At 36.3% G+C, this 20982-nt stretch overlaps 2 protein-coding genes across 6 annotated transcripts in view; one reads left to right on the plus strand and one right to left on the minus strand.

Annotated features, from left to right (window-relative positions):
- Window positions 1-12083, plus strand: part of LOC131945032 (serine/threonine-protein kinase tricornered) — a 47596-nt gene extending 35513 nt beyond the window's left edge. For all 5 annotated transcript variants that reach the window (XM_059306009.1, XM_059306007.1, XM_059306005.1 and 2 more), the window contains exons 5-14: window positions 1493-1576; window positions 2312-2435; window positions 5339-5493; window positions 5708-5828; window positions 6735-6796; window positions 7025-7142; window positions 7440-7563; window positions 8332-8427; window positions 8523-8611; window positions 9335-12083. In XM_059306009.1, coding sequence (XP_059161992.1) covers window positions 1493-1576; window positions 2312-2435; window positions 5339-5493; window positions 5708-5828; window positions 6735-6796; window positions 7025-7142; window positions 7440-7563; window positions 8332-8427; window positions 8523-8611; window positions 9335-9465 — 1104 coding nt within the window. In that variant the 3' untranslated portion in view covers window positions 9466-12083. The remainder of the gene's footprint in view (window positions 1-1492; window positions 1577-2311; window positions 2436-5338; window positions 5494-5707; window positions 5829-6734; window positions 6797-7024; window positions 7143-7439; window positions 7564-8331; window positions 8428-8522; window positions 8612-9334) is intronic.
- Window positions 12084-12715: 632 nt separating this feature from the next.
- LOC131945039 (dynein regulatory complex protein 9) lies at window positions 12716-20628 on the minus strand. Its single transcript, XM_059306020.1, has 9 exons — window positions 20429-20628; window positions 18946-19123; window positions 18738-18854; window positions 17512-17616; window positions 16497-16613; window positions 15918-16053; window positions 15476-15630; window positions 14324-14481; window positions 12716-13111 (listed from the first exon to the last, which is right to left on the minus strand). Exons 1-9 carry the CDS (start codon window positions 20551-20553, stop codon window positions 12943-12945), a joined length of 1260 nt encoding a protein of 419 aa, XP_059162003.1. The 5' UTR covers window positions 20554-20628; the 3' UTR covers window positions 12716-12942.
- Window positions 20629-20982: the final 354 nt, after the last annotated feature.

Here is a 20982-nt window from a genome sequence, read left to right on the forward strand (position 1 = left end):
TTGAAACGTCTAGTTTAGTGTTTTATAATATAAGTATTAGCGTGAATGTAGTTGGAATGTGCTCAGTAATAAAGTGGTCATTAGCCAACAGCAGCACTCAAGCAGGCTAACTTGGCTGTAATCTGATTGAGATAGTTATTAATACCTGTGCAGCTGTTAATCAAGACATGCTTGGCTGATCACGTAAACGTTGGTGTGGTTTATTTAACGTGCTTGTTATTTGTCAGCTATTGACGTCATTAGGGTGTAGGTATTGACACAGGCTTGTATACGTGCTTGTAGATAGTTATGTACTCTTCGGCGGCAAAAAAAAAAAATCCGGTTTTAGCTGGGCAGAAATTAGTTTTCATTTTTTCTTTGTGTATTTGGTTGAATGACAGCCTTGACACACCTTACATTAGTACTCTTCAAAAGTTACATCTAAAAAATATAAATGTGATCCATACGTCTATAGTATAACCTTCTCTGACCACCTAACCATAGTTTAGCTATTTTTAGCACTCGTGGGTGTCTCCACAGCCCATTCTATTAAACAAATTGTCCTATGGTCGATAGTTTTGTTGTTGGTGTGGCTTTAAAACGTTCTCTTATGATCGATATTGTTATTAAAAAACGTTTTCACGTTCGATATATTAAATGAGAACCGGGCACCTAATGGTGTTTAAAGGCTATTGTTTCTTAAGTAAAGGTTCAGTGTAATCGGGAGCCTACTGGGTGGTTTTATAATATATATATATATATATATATATATATATATATATATATATATATATATATATATATATATATATATATATATATATATATATATATATATATATATATATATTATATATATATATATATATATATATATATGTATATATACATACACACATATATACACACACAATTCGATTCCCCTGGTTATAGTTTTAACTCAAACATCATTCAGATAAAATAATTGTTGGACGCTGAACTTGAGAAGAAAAAAAATCGATTTTTAGGGGTCCTTTTCTTAATGAATCTAATCGATAATTCCATATCGAATTTTCCCCCGGTAGAACAAGGTGTTAAATGACACTTTGAGTACACGAAACCTTATTTTACCTCCCGGGTTAGCTGGTGAGTCTCCTTGGAGAATTGTACAGATCTTATATGAAAGCAAGGAAACCTGTCCTTAGTTGAAAGTGTATATGAATACCCCAAAACTATTAGATTCTTCAATATGACTATTTATATGTGGTCACCGTTGTAACATCTTAATAGCTGACTTGATAAGACAGCTTATGCTCTGATCTCATTCTTAGGTTGATCACTTTAAAATAACTGTTGTCGCATTTTAAAATGTTTTTTATACCATCAATACCTAGTTGATTGGTGAATACTTGTGTCTTGGACGATTTATATTTTGTTGGTCACAACTCTTGTTGGTTGAACTTGGACTGTTTTTATTTACAACTGTACCCTACTTTGGTGACATGCTGTTATCCCACCACTACCCACTTTTCAGGTCCGGTTAGTACAGAAAAAAGACACGGGTCATGTGTACGCCATGAAAATTTTACGTAAAGCTGATATGGTGGAGAAAGATCAGGTAAGACGAGACGTCCATTTGATACATACACGTCCATTTGATACATACACGTCCATTTGATACATACACGCCCATTTGATACATACACGTCCATTTGATACATACACGTCCATTTGATACATACACGTCCATTTGATACATACACGTCCATTTGATACATACACGTCCATTTGATACATACACGCCCATTTGATACATACACGTCCATTTGATACATACACGTCCATTTGATACATACACGTCCATTTGATACATACACGTCCATTTGATACATACACGCCCATTTGATACATACACGTCCATTTGATACATACACGTCCATTTGATACATACACGTCCATTTGATACATACACGTCCATTTGATACATACACGCCCATTTGATACATACACGTCCATTTGATACATACACGTCCATTTGATACATACACGTCCATATGATACATACACGTCCATTTGATACATACACGTCCATTTGATACATACACGTCCATTTGATACATACACGTCCATTTGATACATACACGTCCATTTGATACATGCACGTCCATTTGATACATGCACGCCCATTTGATACATGCACGTCCATTTGATACATACACGTCCATTTGATACACACACGTCCATTTGATACATACAAGATAATGATTACTATTTAAATGAGGAAGGGTGTTGTGAACTTGAAGCTTTTACTAACTACACAGACTACTGCTATTTCTCCCGTATGTACCAACAGATAGCCCACGTCAGAGCTGAACGTGATATTTTAGCAGAGGCGGATCATCAGTGGGTGGTCAAGATGTATTACTCTTTTCAAGACACAGGCAGTCTGTACCTTATTATGGAGTTTTTGCCGGGAGGTAAGTACTGTTGAAACGGATGGATGTGTTTGATACACAGCTGGATAGTGAAAACTTTAATCTCTCCTACCAATCAACTGTTGAAGAAATACGCATTTAATATTGGGTTTCCAAACTCTGTTGAAGTTGGGGTTGGTGGATGAAAGAAAGTTGAGTTTCTTATTAGATAAAAATGTATATTGGTTATGCTATCCAAGTTGCCTTTGATATTAAGCATATGCCAGTCAAGTAAGTGGCCTTTGATAGCAAGCAGCTGCTAGTTATGCTAGGAACCTTAAAAATCAATTAGATTGATTTGTACTTTGTTCACACCACTTTGATGCCTTCTAAAAAACGTTGGGTTTGTTTAGTGTGAAAAAATGTATAGTGTTATTTGTGTTATTAGTCTTTGGGTACTTGAGATGAGCAATAGAAAAAAATAACACTAGCACTGGGCTAGTTGTTCAGACTTATTCTACTCAGTCTGCTATTGTTAGGGCATGAGCTAAACACACACACCGAGCAATGAAACTAGTCTGCTGGTGAAATTTTGTATGTCTTAAAAACTGTAACCATCGTCATAGCAGCTTTGTACAAAGCTCTTATACCAATACTGTTACACACAGCAAATGTGTATCGATTTTTTACCATCACGATTTGTTGCCTCAAATCAATATTGGATGCTTGCCGTCAAAGGTAGATGTCACTTTGATTATATTTTCTACCCGCTCCCTCCCCTTCCCCCAGTTAAACTACCGATTGTCATGTTTAGTTATGATATTCAACAGTCCGCCTCCCCCCCCCCCCCCCCATGAATTTGAATCAATACGCAGCATACTTTCTGTAATGGTGTGTACACTGACATTTACTTGGCGGACTTCTCTGTCTATAAGAATATACGCAATAAATTTTGAGTAGAGCGCATTTGAGTCATTACTAGATTAACACACGTGTGGTATCCTAGCTAGCCTGAATGTTGAACAACAAGACAGGTTTGCTTCCCCTTGAAATAATAGACGGTTGCCCCTCAGGGTTATCAGCCGTCCTTGTAGCCCATGGCCATGACGTAACACAGCTGACACGTATTCCATTGGATAGTTTTCATTTATTAGAAACGTTTAGATCTAAACCCTAAGGAAAATTGAAAAAAAATTTGCATTAGCCAAAATGTTGAATGTAGGTTTAGATTTATTACTTGCTTGGTGAAACCACTGTGTCATACAAGTGTAAGGACCTCGGGTCTGCTGCGTACGGGCGGTATTTATATAAAAAAAATTACACTACGTGGGTGTGAAAACTGCTGCGACAAATCACAGAGGATGGTTAAATCACATTAATACTCTTGAAATCACATTGATACATGTGAAATCACGTTAAAACATGTGAAATCACGTTAAAACATGTGAAATCACGTTGATACACGCGAAATCACGTTGATGCACGTGAAATCGCGTTAAAATAAGTGAAATCTCATTGATACACGAGAAATCAAATTGATACATGTGAAATCACGTTAAAACATGTGAAATCACATTGATACACGTGAAACCACGTTAAAACATGTGAAACCACGTTAAAACACGTGAAACCACGTTAAAACATGTGAAACCACGTTAAAACACGTGAAACCACGGTAAAACACGTGAAATCACGTTAAAACATGTGAAATCCCATTGGTACAAGTTAAACTGGTGAATTTAATTAGGTTAAATAGCTTTAACTTGAGAGGCAAATAATGCTGACCCACTGGACATAGCAGGGCAGAGGTGAGCTCCACTGTAACTGGTGGGAGAGGATCAGAGTTAGTCACCTGATTGCTTGTCATTAGTGCTGCCCTTATACACGTGTGGTTTTTTTTTTATAAATATTATTGTAAGCTGTGTGCTAAATAGCTGTACACAATGTAGTTAAATGTAAAGAAACATTGAGCAGTATTGCCCATTTTAAAACCAGCATATCCACCTCTACATTGTTTTTCAGAAAACAGCAAGCTGTCGCCTCTTTTATTAAGCTTGTATAATGTTGTCTCCTCCCCTTCTCTCCCCTGCTCCCTAACCAAGCCAGCATGTGTCTGTAGATGTGTAACTGATGTGCTCTGTTACTGTTTACACAGTTTGGTATTTTAACCAAGCATTGATTTTAGTTTCACTGCAAAATGGTTTACTGTTTATGTGCCAACTTAGAAAAACTGAACAACTAATGTTTAGCACAGGTACACTTTGTACATCAGTTAATGAACAGACACCTGTACATCAGTTCATGAACAGGCACCGTCCAAAATACATTGCTCTGTCAAATACAAATGGGTATGTTTTGTAGTACTCTGTTGTTAGGAGATCAGACAGGATCCCAATGATTTACATTCTCTGCTACCAACCTTATCCCACCAGACTGTGTTTGATAAGAAGGGGCTATTAGTGGTAATTACTGGTCATTTGGCTGGTCACCAAGTTGACATGAATGCTCTATCTCCAAATCTCCCCTCTGGCCATGCTCTAGTATTAGTGGCAATAATCATCAATCAAATTGTCTGGGATTTCTTCCCTGTGGACCAGTTCTTTATGTAGATTGGTGACTGTAATTTTCATTAGTAATTACTGTAATGACTTGTCTTAACTCTGCTGAATTCTTAAGTTCACTGGTGATATAATTAGTGTGCTGCTGGTAGGTGTCCATGTTCCTGTCATTTATTTTCTAAAAACAAAAAAGCATTTTATTACTAGAGAAAAATAAGTTTGTAAATATTGCCCACCCTCTTACACACAATACTATATAGACCTGTAGATGACAGAAAAACCTATAAAAATTGCTACTTGCAGCTGCTTGTAATGACTGCTAAAATATTCAACTGCCTGTAATGACTGCTAAAATATTCAACTGCCTGTAATGACTGCTTGAACTAATGTCGCAATCCATTGTTTCAGGGGACATGATGACACTACTAATGAAAAAAGATACACTAACAGAGGAACAAACCCAGTTTTATGTAGCTGAAACAGTGCTGGCCATAGATTCTATACACAAGTTGGGCTTTATACACAGAGACATCAAGCCAGATAATCTTTTGTTAGACAATAGGGTAACACTTTTTATCAATTAAATATGAGAAACATTATTGAATTATAATTATTTTTAACTGTATTTTATTCAACCATTATTGTATCAGAAAACTTGACGTTTGTCCAATTTTTATTATAATAACACAATCTCAAAACTTTAGGTTCAAGATCAGACTAAATGTGACCCAGTTAATCAAACTTATGTCCTGCAATGTTTTGTTTCTTCTATGACAGGGTCATATCAAGTTGTCAGATTTTGGTTTATGTACAGGCATGAAAAAATCCCACAGAACAGACTTCTACAAGGATTTAACATCGCATTCTAAAAGTTCTAACTTAGGGAAAGATTTTTGCAGTAAGTACACCTTGTAAACAAGATCAGTTTATTTATAGCCTGGTGAGTCACACACAGCTCTGAAGTTTGTAGCCAGTCCACAGATGTTGCCTAACTTGAAGTACACAGCACATTGTATTTTGGCCAAGAAAAAAAATCTGAATTATTTACAGGTTTTTATTACACATAATACATGGATATTTATATTCCAGACCTGTCCTATTTTAAAAATCTATTTTTAAAAAGTTAAGAATAAATGTATCATTATAAAGGTAACAATATGAGGGATCATCCATTTATTGTGTCCATGCTGAAGGGGGTCCAAAAACAACTGGACTTTGGGCGGGGGGTTGTGGATGTTTACATCTTCTAATTGAATGTCAAAATAGCTATTCTGCAAACGCAAAGAATGTAGCTTGGACTTCTTAATTAATTTATACATTTGAACTATTGCTCTGATTTAATTAAAATAAAACAGCTCAGCATGTAATTAATCATGGTATTTACTTGTACACAAATCATTCCTCTGTGGTAAGCACAGTATGAAAAAAAGGTCACTGAATTCGATGTGGCCTTTTGACTTATAATGCCGCATTTAACCGTTGAAAATAAAATTTTAAAACTTTTTTTCCTTTTTAAAAAATAAATGTATAATACCCTTGGTCAGGTACAAGTTCTTTTCATTTGAAAAAGATTTTTAAAGATTAAATGAATCGCTAGGCTTATTTTTACACTTAGTACCTTGGTACCTGAATTCCTGATGAGTGAAAATTGCCCAAATGACCACAGCACTTCACATGCAAAGGAGCATTAGGATACAACAGAATTACTTCTCAGGGAGAAATACAAGGGAGATAAAAAAACAAACAAAAAAGTGCAAAATGTTGTTTGATTCTATAATTGTATTATTTTATTTTTATTTCTCAGATGGAAATCCAATGGACTCTAAAAGGAAAGCAGAAAGCTGGAAAAGAAATAGGAGGGCATTAGTATGTTGATTTCATTCTTTATTCTATTGATAGTAAAAATCCTCAGCTTAAATATTTCCCACCACCATTTATGTCAGGGTGCATGCTCTGATACTTGTAAGATCCAAAAAGCTTTTTAGTAAACATGTATATAGTTACAGTACTAACAAAGATACATGGACATAACAAACTAAAATGCCACCTACAGCATAATTTTAATTGATAACTGTTTTAATTGTATCTGTACAGGCCTATTCAACAGTTGGAACACCAGATTACATAGCACCAGAAGTTTTTATGCAGAATGGTTATTCCAGCTCTTGTGATTGGTGGTCACTTGGTGTCATCATGTATGAGATGTTGATTGGTGAGTTTGGTCCATTTATCACCCAGAAATGCTAAATCACAGTTTTATTTGTAGTAAATTCACAGTTTCAGAAAAGTTTATAATGAGAAATAAAATTGGTAAAAATGATTTGGAGTTTCCTAAATTTTGTGGAGACCAAATTATGTGAAATATACCAGACAGTTTTATTTGGTATTCTGTTCTTTTTCCTTTAAAGCGGGTTGTATGCAGCTTATTCATCTTTCTATATTATTCTTTTAAAATATTTGAGTTGTAATTTGTTTAGCTCAGCTATTTAATGGTCTTGTTTTTTGGCAGGTTATCCCCCATTCTGCTCAGAAAACCCTCAGGAAACATACAGAAAGGTGATGAACTGGAGAGAAACTCTTATCTTCCCTCCAGAAATGCCAATCTCTAATGAAGCCAGAGATCTCATCAAAAGGTTAACATTTTATCAAATGCTGACTAATTTATAGTTTGTGTCTCTGGCCTTCGTATTTCTACAAGAGGGTTGCATTAAAACTTTATCATTTTAGGTTGTTTTTAACTGATTAAAAAGTAAAAGTAAAGTTTCCCTTTTGTAACAGTTAAATGTAGATGAATGTATGTTTCGACTATGTATCTTAAAAAGGCAATATGAATATAAAAATATAGGATGGGTGTGCGCTAAGGAAAGGAAGCAGAGAGAGGTAGAGAGAGCGCGAGGAGATGACGAAACTGAAGTCGTGGTTCTAGTAGTGTAGCTGCTATATTATCTGATATCAATAAAAGACTGTAAAATCACCAATAATGTGGTTTGCATTTGCCTTTAGTTTGTGCCATGAACCGAGTCATACAAAAGGGCTGTGACACCTTTCAAACCTGACGGTCTATGGGGCAAGTGAAGTAGAGTTCACTTGTCTCTGTGACCCTGGCATATAGTGTGATCTGCACTATGCCCAGCCGCCTTTACTTTCCCTAACGTGAGTTAGGTACCCATCAGAGTTGGGTGGACTCATGGACGGTCTACTGACTTGAACCTGGATTTGAACTCGATCCATACGGGTTAGCAGTCCAGCTCTCTACCGCTAGACCACCCTGTCCCACTTTTAACTGATTAGTTTAGTTATAAATTATCATGCCGTAGGTGTAATGCTATATTGTGCCCTTTTGAACATTACTTTACTTAGTTTTATTGATCACTTGTAAATGAGAGTTGATAACTTTACAGATTCTGCTGTGATCCGGACCACAGAATTGGTGCAAACAGTGTTGAAGAGATAACCTCACATCCATTCTTCAGAGGTGTTGACTGGGAACACATTAGGTTTGTTTGAACATCTATTTTTATTCACTTCATAACAAAAATATTTTATCATGTTTCTGACAAAACTTAGTAAAAAAAATTCTTATTTTTTTTAGGGAACGACCAGCACTCATACCAGTTGATGTCAAAGGTATTGATGATACATCAAACTTTGATGATTTCCCTGAAATTGACCTGAAGCTTCGTAAGTTATTATTGATTTTGGACATTTTGCTACAGTTAGTGTTAATGACTCTAGAGATATATTATGCGCTGAAACTACTGAGTCACATGTAAAAACTATTATTGCATGGCTTTCTTCAGTTTCATAAGATTTTGAACATTACTGTTGTGATAATAAAGCAATTAAAAAGCCTTTACTATTTACACATTATCCAAAGTATTCTATTCAAGGTATCCAATGCTAATCTGAAGTTTGCTGTAACACATACTTTGAGAAAAGTTAACTTATCTTTCTCATAGTTTTGTTTAAATCATAGCTGATGTATTACTTGATCATCTTTTGTTCTAGTGTGCAAAGCTTATGAAATTTAGAATTTTATAACATACTTGTTATGCCCATTAAAGATGTTTCATTTCTGTTATTCTTTCTAAAGATATCTAAATATTTTCATTATAGTTTAGAATTTGCTCTTACTACACCCTTTGCCGTATCTATATACATTTCATAAACTCACAGTGCTAATGCCATGGATCAGCACATCTGCAATACAAATAGCTTTAAAATGTTGTGTAATAAAAATAAAAGGTTTTTTTTTTTAATTTTTCGTAGAAATCAATAAATCATAAGGATTACTTGGGGTTAATGAAGTTAATAGACTAAAATCGGAAACAGAACTTAAGATTATTAAACAAACTTTAAAATTTCATGCACTAGTTCAAAATGTTTTACTCTCCCAATTTTCAGCTGCTTCCCAACAAAATGAAGAAGAGTTCAAGGATCCTAAATACAAAGATTGGGTTTTTATCAACTACACGTTCAAAAGATTTGAGGGCCTTACACAAAGGGGACCACGACCCCCACTACATAAAAGCTGAGAAGACTATGGCTTGTAGTATGTGTGTTGATGCAACTCTGTGGATTGCTCTGGATTTGAAACTTTTTCTTTTTACCACAAATGTTGAAATATTAGATGGCAATGAACCTCAGTCAGCTGATCCTGCAGGCTTACTTTTTAAATTGGCCTATTTCACTAGTTTGTGTACATTGAAATTGTTAAATTTGAAATCCACTATAAATTTTGTTTAACATCTAAAAATGAACTTGTATGCTAGTTACAGTTGAATAGAAGTTTCATATTTTGAAGACTATCATTGTAAAAAAAAACAAGTTTTATAATAGTTTAATGCATGGTAAAATAATTACTAAAACGAACACACTTCACCAAGGCAGTTACTTTTAGTTTTAAGAGTTTTTCAAAAAGCCTGAAGTCAATATTAGTATTTTCTTACATTAATAAGCTGTTTAACTGATAACCTGAAGTTTAAAACTAGCGAATGGTCTGGTAGAGATTACTTATGTATGTCATCATTTGTGGGCTTTGTTCACTTTGTACTGCTGGTAAGAATTTTTATGTCAATTTGCTTTTAAATCTTATTAGAATTATGTGGGTTTATCTTATTTCTTTCTTTTGTCACTATGCATCAAACTAAAGAATTATTACTCCTTCTGCCTCTTGATATTTTTAGTTTCTGAAGCTATTCTAGGGGTTAGTGTTGTACAGTTGTATGATTTGCTTGATATTTATCAGATTTTTTTTAAAAATAGAAAGTTATTTTCGTGTCATTAAATATGTAATGTTGAATGTTACTGCTTGAATGCTTGTTTTTCTTGCCTGAAAAACGAATGTACCACAATCTAGGTATTTAATAACCACAATTTCACCAAAAATATTTTTTTATCAGTTCTTTTAACTAGACCTACCTAAAGTGTACTAAAATATAATTAATACCATGAGATGTAAAAGAGGGTTAGCCCTAGAATATCTCGAATTATAAAAAGTTATATTGTTGATTAAAAGGAAAAAGAGTAAAAAAAAATATTTAAAATTGAACTATAAACCATTTAGTTTTTTTTGTTTGCTTTAAAGTTAAACACTGCTTAAACTGCTGTTAAAAACTTTCTTCAACCTAAATAGTTCATAAAAATCATCATTTTTGTGTATACATTTTTTCCCTTACATTTAGCTAGACAGCAAAAAGTGTTGTATCATGACCTAGATATTGTACAAGTGCATCCAATCAAGGCCGGGTGTGTAGTTTACTACTTGTTGTATATATGCTCTTGTTAACACACCCTCTGTGATAACTCTACATGTTTAATACAAATCAATTTTCAAACAACTAACTCCTTCACATGAACACAGCCATGAACAAGTTGATAACCTCAATCTTGACCATGAAAAGAAATTGTCAACATGAAACCAACCCAGCCCATACAAAAATTTTGTTAGTGTTTTTTCTTGCTTCTTTACTAGCCTCCACCCAAATGTATTTCTGTGATTGTCTAAGTTTAGCGTGTATATTTCCCAACATTCCATTTTACTCATGTTTAGTCTAATCTGCCTTTCATGCATGGTCTTGAATTCTAAATATCTAATGGAAAAGGTTATAAATTTAAAAAAAAAACAATTTTCTACAAAAATAAAATTTGCAGTTAAGTAAAAATTTGAATGCTGATTGAGTATTATCAAGTTTTTTTTAATTAGAAACTTAATTTGTTGTTGACAACAAAAATGCTTTAATTTGGTGTGGAAATATTCTTTGTAATTACTGCTACTCTATGTAAACATAGGGCTACAAGTGTCACTTCCTTAAAATGAAATCCTTTAACGTCAGATGTGTTTATGCAAATGCTTCACTTGACTGTATAAATGTATACTGTGCTTGTTTTCTCACTTCATGTTGCATCTATTGGCTTGATGTCAATTCAGCATAATTTTTGTTTCCTAAGTATGATTTTTGTCTCATAGTCATTACTTGTAACTTCACTTTGTTCATTATTCATCTTTTTGATTGGGAATTCAAAATTTGTTTTGTGACAACTCTCTAGTGAATTAAAATGAAAGCTGAGACAGCATTGATGGTGGATATTTAGAACCAGGTATTTTTTTTCCTAGTAATATTGTATTATAACCACTTCTGATAAGTAACCGTCTTTCATTTGAAATGAACTTTGCTAGCTTTGGAACAAATAATTGTTTTTGCATTTGTTTATTGGTTTAAATCTTAACCAAAGTCTGCACATCATCAATTTCCAACTGTTTGTCCTCTACTTACATGTTGATAAATGTTCAATAAGAAACTTTTATCCCAGCAAGTCAGGTAATTCTGTTTTTCCCCTATTTGTGTTGTTGCCTCCCTTGTGTGCTGCATTATGTAATGGCTTTGTGGCGAACCCAACCAGTAGATAATATCCGACTTTGGTGTGATAAATATTTCTGGAATATTTTATTTGCTAACTAGAATATTATCTGTACATAAGAGATGTTCAAAGCAAATCGTTGTGAGACTGTTTATCTTGTGAGGTTATTGTTTTTAAAAAAAAATTGAAGTAAAAATGAAATTGAATGGTGGTAAATGTTGCAGTCAACGGGAAAGAATGTTTGTCATTTCATACCAAATTTGCATATCATTAAATTATTCTTTTGCGGAAATGTGTTTTTATTTGTTGGAGTGATAGGGATTGCCGCTCACTGATATTAATGCACAGAAAAACACTGCTCACTAAAGTTAGTAGGCCTACATTAAAAAAAGGCTACTAATGAGATCAATTAGCGTCTCTAAAAGATAAATGATTAGGCAAATTTATCCAGTACATAATAAAGCTTCTAATAATTGTACGCACGTATCATTTCTACTAGCGATCATTAAGAGTAATAGGTGTTATTTTTAAAAAGCATTTAAGTTTTAACTGGGGTGGGGGAGGTTTTTTTTTACACCATTCTTGTATAATCAAGCGTTCTGAATTACAGGGAGGGTAAGTAGGCTTATCTGAGTAAAAAAACAGACCCCGCCCCCTCCTTTTTTTTTTGACAAAGACTTGTACTGTTTGCAGTATCTGCGTATAGTGAGCACCAAAACAGTAGTGAGGTGTTACATTACTGTGGGTGGGCACATAGCCCATTGTATGTTCACGAACTCTCGAGAACAACTTGGTTATAGGGGGCTTTTGCCTTGTATCTTCCAGGGAAGGGACGAACACTTGCTGCTTTAAAGACTACACATTTACATCAATCACATTAGAAATAACAATTTTTTTTTAAAATTGTATAATTTATTTACTATGTAAAAACAGTTTGTATACACATATAAAAATCTGTAGTAACTGTCAGTGTAAAGTCATTGTAAAAGTCATAAAAAGTAAAAAAAAATAATTAATAAATTAGTAGAGTAAGTAGATATTTCGTAAACGTCATATAAAAATAATGTATACTTTTTTAAAAAAAAAATTTTAAATAGCAAAAAAATATTTTGAGACCAGGATGATTGAATTGTTTGACCCTGAGCTCCAGTCTATTTTTTCTTATTGATATGTTTGGATACCAGGTCTTTGAAAAGGTTCCTGTAAGGCCCTAGGTTGTTTCGGCACATAGTGCCGCGCCACCAGGCTTGTATTCTTGTGGCGCGCTTGCCCTCAAAGATCTTCCTCTCTTGTAAGTCGTCAGCTTTTTTCTTGATACGTCTGAATAGGATAAATGAAAGCTTTAAAATATATAAGTTGGATAACGTCTTGTGTAGGTCTTGGGTCTTGTCGTGGTAAAAAAAAAATGGATGCTTTAGTTCTTGTATTTGGCTTGGATCATGTCATTAGGCCAAGATGCTGTCTCTGACGTCTATGTTGTCACTAGCTCAAATGTTGACCTGGATCTTGTCACTATCTCAGAGCTTGTCATTGATTAAGATTGCGTCACTATCTCAGAGCTTGTCATTGGCTAAGATTGTTTCAATATCTTAGAACTTGCCATTGATTAAGATTGTGTCACTATCTTAAAAATAGTCATTGGCAAAGATTGTGTCACTATCTTAGAAAGTGTCATTGACTAAGATTGTGTCACTATTTTAGAACTTGTCATTGATTAAGATTGTGTCACTATCACAGAACTTGTCATTGACTAAGATTGTTTCAATATCTTAGAACTTGCCATTGATTAAGATTGTGTCACTATCTTAAAAATAGTCATTGGCAAAGATTGTGTCACTATCTTAGAAAGTGTCATTGACTGAGATTGTATCGCTATCTTAGAACTTGTCATTGACTAAGATTGTGTCACTATCACAGAACTTGTCATTGACTAAGATTGTTTCAATATCTTAGGAACTTGTCACCGACATCTTGTCATTGACATCTTGTCACGTTAGCTCTTGCTTGTCAAAGAACTATTTACCTTCACACACGATCACTCAGCTAAAGCGCTTAGGAATGTTCACACTAAGACACAAAATCTGAGCAAAAGAGAAGTATCTGATGCCTCACAGGTTGGTCAACTCACCTGATGCCTCACAGGTAGGTCGACTCACCTATCTGATGCCTCACAGGTAGGTCAACTCACCTATCTGATGCCCCACAGGTAGGTCAACTCACCTGATGCCTCACAGGTAGGTCAACTCACCTGATGCCTCACAGGTAGGTCAACTCACCTATCTGATGCCTCACAGGTAGATCAACTCACCTATCTGATGCCTCACAGGTAGGTCAACTCACCTGTCTGATGCCTCACAGGTAGGTCAACTCACCTATCTGATGCCTCACATGTAGGTCAACTCACCTATCTGATGCCTCACAGGTAGGTCAACTCACCTATCTGATGCCCCACAGCTAGGTCAACTCACCTGTCTGATGCCTCACAGGTAGGTCAACTCACCTATCTGATGCCCCACAGGTAGGTCAACTCACCTGTCGTCGTCAACAATCTCCTGATAGTCTACAATCTTTTCTCTGAGGAAAGCTATTCTCGCCAGCGCTTTGGCTCTCTCGGTCTTGAGCTCGTCCAGTTCTGCCTGCAGTCTTGAATTGTCTTTTTCGAATTTCTCCACCCAGAAGCTGAGAACTTTCTGTCGGAGCAGTTCGTTGTTAATGTTACAGTATTGGATTATTCAAATCTTTGGATTAATTACTACTCCGGTCCAATTTTATGCAGTGTTTCTTCAGACTTTTTTCTCCTGGGGGGGGGGGGGGGGCACTTGATATTTTTGGAGGAGCAAACTAAATTTTCCGGGGTCGGGGGGGGGGGGGGGCGAACACTGGTAAAAGAATATATTTTCTATATAAATTTCCATTTCGTTCTGGGGGGGGGAAGCTTTTCTTTTGCATGGTCAGTGTATTATACACGGGCCTTGCGCCTACTCCTTTAGCTCAGAGGCCAAGTTTAAACTGCCGTTGGGTGTGCCCTTGCAATTACAGCTGACAATCCGACCCAAAACACTGACATTACATTTAGGATATTATTACACGCTGTTTTAGAAGAGAAAAAAAATGTTTGATATTTTAAAAACTACGTCTGCTAAAGTGGCATCTACGGGGATAATTAGGAAATTGCTGGTTTGCCATATTGAAATGCGCATCCTCCAAGATATAAAGTAGTATTTGAGACAGATAAACTCTACTTCATCTGCCCCATGTGTCTTGGACAAGATCGGGAAAAGATGATGATGATTGTCAACATCCTACGGGAGGAATACGGCTGAAATGTTACAACGAAAGAAAATTGGCTAATTTTATATTAAAAACTGTTATAAACTGTTATATACACCACTACCCATAGCAGAGGCGTAGTGACGTGGGGGGGGGGGGGGTACAATTGTCCCCGGGCGCCGACCCAAGGGGCTCCAAAATAAGTTGGAAAAAAATTAAAAGCTCAGTTTAGCTGCAGTTTTGAATTATAAATATAAAAATATATATGGGGGGGGGGGGGGGGGAATGTAGCAAAATTGAAAGTTTATCCCAGGGCGCCGGTAGGGGTCGTTACGCCTCTGACCCATGGCAGGTTGCCATTCACCAAGGAGACAAGCAACGTGTAACACCCGGCTAAGTGACGTCGTGGCGCACCTTTAACTTGTGATGCTGACGCTTGATAATCTTCATCATGCTGTCGTGGCACGAGATCTCGTTAAACATCGCCCCCTTGACAGCCTTCAGTTTCTCGGCCATTTGGCCCTCGTTTATACTGCACATTTTCCTCACTCGTTCGACCATCACACGGCCTTTTAATAATAACAGATAAAACTCAATATATATAGATCATATATATATATATATATATATATATATATATATATATATATATATATATATATATATATATATATATATATTATATATATATATATATATATATATATATATATATATATATATATATATATATATATATATATATATATATATATATATATATATATATATATATATATTCGTTGTGTATGTTTGTGTAAAAGTATGTATCTCTTTACTAAACATAATCGTCAATATTTGTCTTGGATATACGAACCAAAGTTTTTGACATATTCAGCCTCAAGGGGTTTTCTAAACTGCAATTCTAGGATAGAGTTTTTAACTTGAACAATCTGGGCATCCAATGCGTCGATTTCTTTGAGTTTTTCTTTCTTTAATTGGTTTTTTTCTTGCTGGAAAACAAAAGGGGGTATTTATTGTAGGCCACTTCTGATGTAAAAATGCAGGTTTTTACTTACAAATGTACATTTTTTCACATGTAATTTCGACAACCTAACTGATAATCAAGAATGGCAGACAGACACGGACGAAATTGCAAAGCCAAGTTTCACAGCTCCGAAAGAATATAAATCGTCAAAATTTGTCAAAATCTCGATTTGGATTTTTCGCACTATTACAATACATTCCTTATATTCCGTGTAATGTAAATAGATTTAAAACGGCGAAAACTGAAAACAAAAACCCATCCTATACTTTTTGTTCACGATTACATTATTTCCTCTATGCTCTGCAAGAAAGTAAAAAAAAAAAACAACTAAGTTTCAAAATTGAGACAATCAAATTGGCGTTATAAGTAAGTTATGTTCTGCTACAGCAGTACTGTCTTGTATTGTACCTTCAGGAATTTGATCCGTGCCGTGTCGTCTATGATCTTCTTAAACATTGTTAGCATATGGATTTTTTTATCCTTTTCATCGTTAACAACCTGGGCCAAGTACTCGTAGGAGTTATTCTGTAATTCAAAACGAATGTTTAAATACAATTTTTAAGAGCAATAACGTAATCCCACACAGAAGCGTAGCGAGGGGGGGGGGGGTCGGGGGGTGCGGATCGCACCGGGTGACACCATTTAGGGGGGTGACACCAAGGCAAAAAATAGTAAAATATATAGAGAAAAATTTGAGGGGGGGGGGGTGCAAATTGAAAGTTTGAGGGACGGGGGGGGGGTGCAAATCGAAAGATCGAGGGGGAGGGGTACAAGTCGAAAATAGAAAGTTTGTCCCCGGGAAGAGTAGCTACGCCTCTGGGGGGGGGGTGACACCATTAAGTGCCGCACCGGGTGACACCCGACCTCGCTACGCCACTGATTCTACATACAGTATATCATTTCAAAATCCCCCTAAATTTAATCATCGCCTTTACCCGTCAAAGCCCAGTGAGTCAGAATCGAATCTGGGATTCGAACACATTTATAGGTATTTTAAAAACTATTTTCGAAATGCCACCATGAAGTTTTATTTTAGACAATTCAAATGTCTTTAATTAATTGAATACGGCGGTGCCTCAGTTAACCAATGCAAATTGTATCCGATATGGATCTTCCACGGATACTTAAGTTAACCGAAACGAACATTTCTTTAGATCTACTATACATGCTGACAAAGTAAGTTTCCAACACAAGTAACATTGAGAAATTTCGTATCAAACAAACGATCTAACGTTTTGCCTACTAGTTTTAGAATGTCAACAGATGACAGTTGTAAGCAACAAGTCACTCATTAAATCTAGAGTTGACAGAGCTGATTGATGCTCAACTAGTTTATTTTATCATTTGTATTATACAATCGTTATGAATAAATCGCCATAGAACAACTGAACAAATGTAACAAAATAATGTCTAATAAGTATACCCTTAGTAAGTTGTTCATTGTTTTCGTAATAATCAGCTCAAAAAACGCTCGATCGTACTGAAGTTTGCTATCTTCTGAGTCGAATTTCTGTCCCTTTTCTTTCGCCTATAAATATAAAAAAACCAAAAAAACATGCTGGATACATCTTTCTCCGTCTTTATCTTTGCTGATAATGTACACCGAAAAGACGCCGTTAAATTTTGGTTATTTAAACACAAACTAAACCTCGCCGTGTTTAGCCATCAACTTTCTAACATGATACAAACGCCGACACCATTTCTTTTAGCCACATGAGACCTTTAGAGATCGAGAACGTAAGTATATAGCACATCAGGGGGGGGGGGGGGCATATGTCCCCGGGCGCCGACCTTAGGGGGGGGGGCGCCAAAATGGGATGGAAAAACAAATCGAAAGTTTGAGGGGGGGTGCAAATCAAAAGTTCGAGGGGGGTGCAAATCGAAAGATTGTCCCCGGGAAGGGTCGCTACGCCTCTGTAGCACATAAAGATAGGCGTCTGTTTATCAGTCTGTTATACTATGCTATTTTATAAGGTAGAAAGTGATATTCTTAATTCCTACTTTGCAATGTTTCTATACTATAAGAATAGTCAAATTGATAGCTTTCACCCCTGACTAACACGAATAGGCTAATTTCTATAGAACCGATTTGCTCTTAGCCTAACAAAGTAAATATCAGCTTTTAGGTACTAATATGTGGAGTGGCTAGGAATATGGGCGGAGGAAGGTGGAGAGGTTCCTAGATAGTTTTTATTGTTAAATTGTACGGGTATGGGTTACATGTGCGTCATATAATATGGACAGGATTCTATACGGCGTATAAGCACAAAGCCCATATGCTCTTGTTCCATGTAAATGTAGCCATATTGTTATACTACTCAAGTATACAGAGATATATTTGTCTACACAGAATTCATGACAGGAGTCGCCCAATATTTGAGGTTACTACTTTTCGGATGTGTATTAAATATATATTAAAAAAGTGGTTAAAAATCGATCGAAATAAAGACAAAAACTCACTATATAAAATTACTAACATAAGAAAATACGCGCAGAAATAAGTGGGGCTAGAAATCTTGTAAAGTGTAAATCTAGCACTGGATCGTGAAGGTTTCAATGAAAGTGCCGAAAGAAAAGTGTGGCGTAATCGCATAAATTGCGATAAATGTTCGCGGTTGGTAATTAGACTTATACACAGAGGGTACTTACAAATGTCTCTAAGTCAATCTCCGTGTAGGGTTGTTTTCTAAAAGCGTATACAAGTTTTCTTGGAATACTTGAGCCGTAGTGTTGTTTCACCAAGTAGTTCTTGTTCTCGTTGGATATCTGAAACACCAAACAATATTCACAAATGCGCCGAACAACCCTGGACATATTTAAGTAACACTAATAGATAAAATACACGTCTTCATCTCACCATTTGACCTATACGTCCTGTTTTAAAAAACCGCCGATTTCTCGCGTGCTCAAATATGATTGATTGCTTGGCTCGAACATCGATGTACCTTGATTTATATGCCGACGTCAGGACTTCTAACTTGTCAACAAATTCTTCCAATAATATGACAATATGCAGGGCTTGAGGTGCCTCCAGTCTGATGGGGTAAAAAGGAACAGTTTTCTTGTGGTAATAAAATACGTTCCATAGATTTAAAACATAACCAGTGGCGTAGCGAGGTCGGGTGTCACCCGGTGGGCATTTAATGGTGTCACCCCCCCCCCCAGAGGCGTAGCGACTCTTCCCGGGGACAAACTTTCAATTTTCGATTTGCACCCCCCCCCCTCAATCTTTCGATTTGCAACCCCCCCCCCCCCCTCGATTTCTCTATATATTTTAACTCTTATTTTGCCTTGGTGTCACCCCCCCTAAATGGTGTCACCCGGTGCGGTCCGCACCCCCCCCCTCGCTACGCCTCTGAACATAACCCATATACCTAAATAAATAAAATGGTCCACAGTATGATAGACGGCTGGATTATTTCGCCTTTGATAATAAGACGTAAAGCCTGGACAGTAAGTTGGGGAGAGCCAGAGGTTACCCATGTATCAGTTCCCCTCCATCCAAACAGCTGATTCAACTAAGGGCGAGGCGTTACGATGACAACCTAACAGTCTAGTAATTCAATAATACTTAGCTCTTGAGTTCGGATCTTTGTTCGGAAATGTGATTGTAGGACGTCCATAAGTCTACACAGTTCTGATGGGTAACTGACTTATATTGGGGAAAGTAAGTGGCTGGGCATAGTGCTGACCACATCATCTCTTCATAGGCCGAGGTTAAGAAACAAATGAACTCTACTTCATCTGCCCACTGGATTGCTAGGTCTAAAGAGGAATCTTTCCGGGAAATAGGAAAATTTACCGGTGGACCGTCCGGAGTAGTGTTACAATAGGCATATTTGTGGCTTGATTTAAAAAATAAATTTGCTGTCAAACGAACACTGGTCTAACACCAGCCCATTGTTCGCGTCTTCCATGTTACCATTTCCCTCATCTCACCCATGCCCAGTAGAGTAAGATGCATGCACAAGTTATAAAGAAACAAAAACTTAAGTCGTACAGGACACTTTCCTTTATCCCGGGCCGCTTGGACACAAACAGTTCATCCCAGCCAAGAAGAGGCGTAGCGATTGGGGGGGGGGGGGGGGGGGAGAGGGGGGCATATGTCCACGGGCGCCGACCTTGGGGGCGCCAAAACGGGTTGGAAAAAGTAATCGAAAGTTTGAGGGGGGGGGGGTGCAAATCGTTTGAGGGGGGACGTACAAATCAAAAGTTTGAGAGGGGGTGCAAATCGAAAGTTCGTCCCCGGGCGTCGGGAAGGGTCGCTACGCCTCTGCAGCCAAGTTAGATAGATCTAAATCTAGATCTAGTCTAGTAGTACATACAGTATACAAACTTACAGAAAAGGACGAGTTTCAACTTCTCCTTTTCTCAAAGAAACCTCATCAAAATCAGTCAAAGAAACAGCTGCAACCAAAGCTATTTCCGCCTCTTTAGGCGACGAGCTTCTCTCTTCTACAGACATGATGCTATCTTCTGCCGTCTAGCACGACATTAGAAGTACAGCACCAAACAAAGCCATCGACTAACAGACAGGAAAGAACAGAAAATAAGAGTCGGAAGTGACGTTGGTATTTTCGTACGAATAGGGATTTTTAAAAAATAGCGAAACACAAATTATTATGAAACAATTATTGAAATGATTAAAACCACGAAAGTAAACATGAATAAAAATTGAAAAGATAAAACAAAAAGAAAACCACATACATAAAATAAGCGTGGTTTTTAAGAGAAATAATTAAATATTCAAGCATTTTTAAAAATCGAAATTAAAAAAAAAAACGGCCTCAAAATATTGCATGAAATCAATTCATAATTACCTCGCCTTTTAAACGGGTGAGCTAAACTAGTTCTCTTATTTTGAAACAGTTACAACAGGTTATATAACACGTCA

This window comes from Physella acuta, unplaced genomic scaffold, assembly GCF_028476545.2.
Source record: "Physella acuta isolate Inbredline_101_S28 unplaced genomic scaffold, ASM2847654v3 ptg000519l, whole genome shotgun sequence".
In the NCBI taxonomy this organism is placed as follows: Eukaryota; Metazoa; Mollusca; class Gastropoda; family Physidae; genus Physella; species Physella acuta.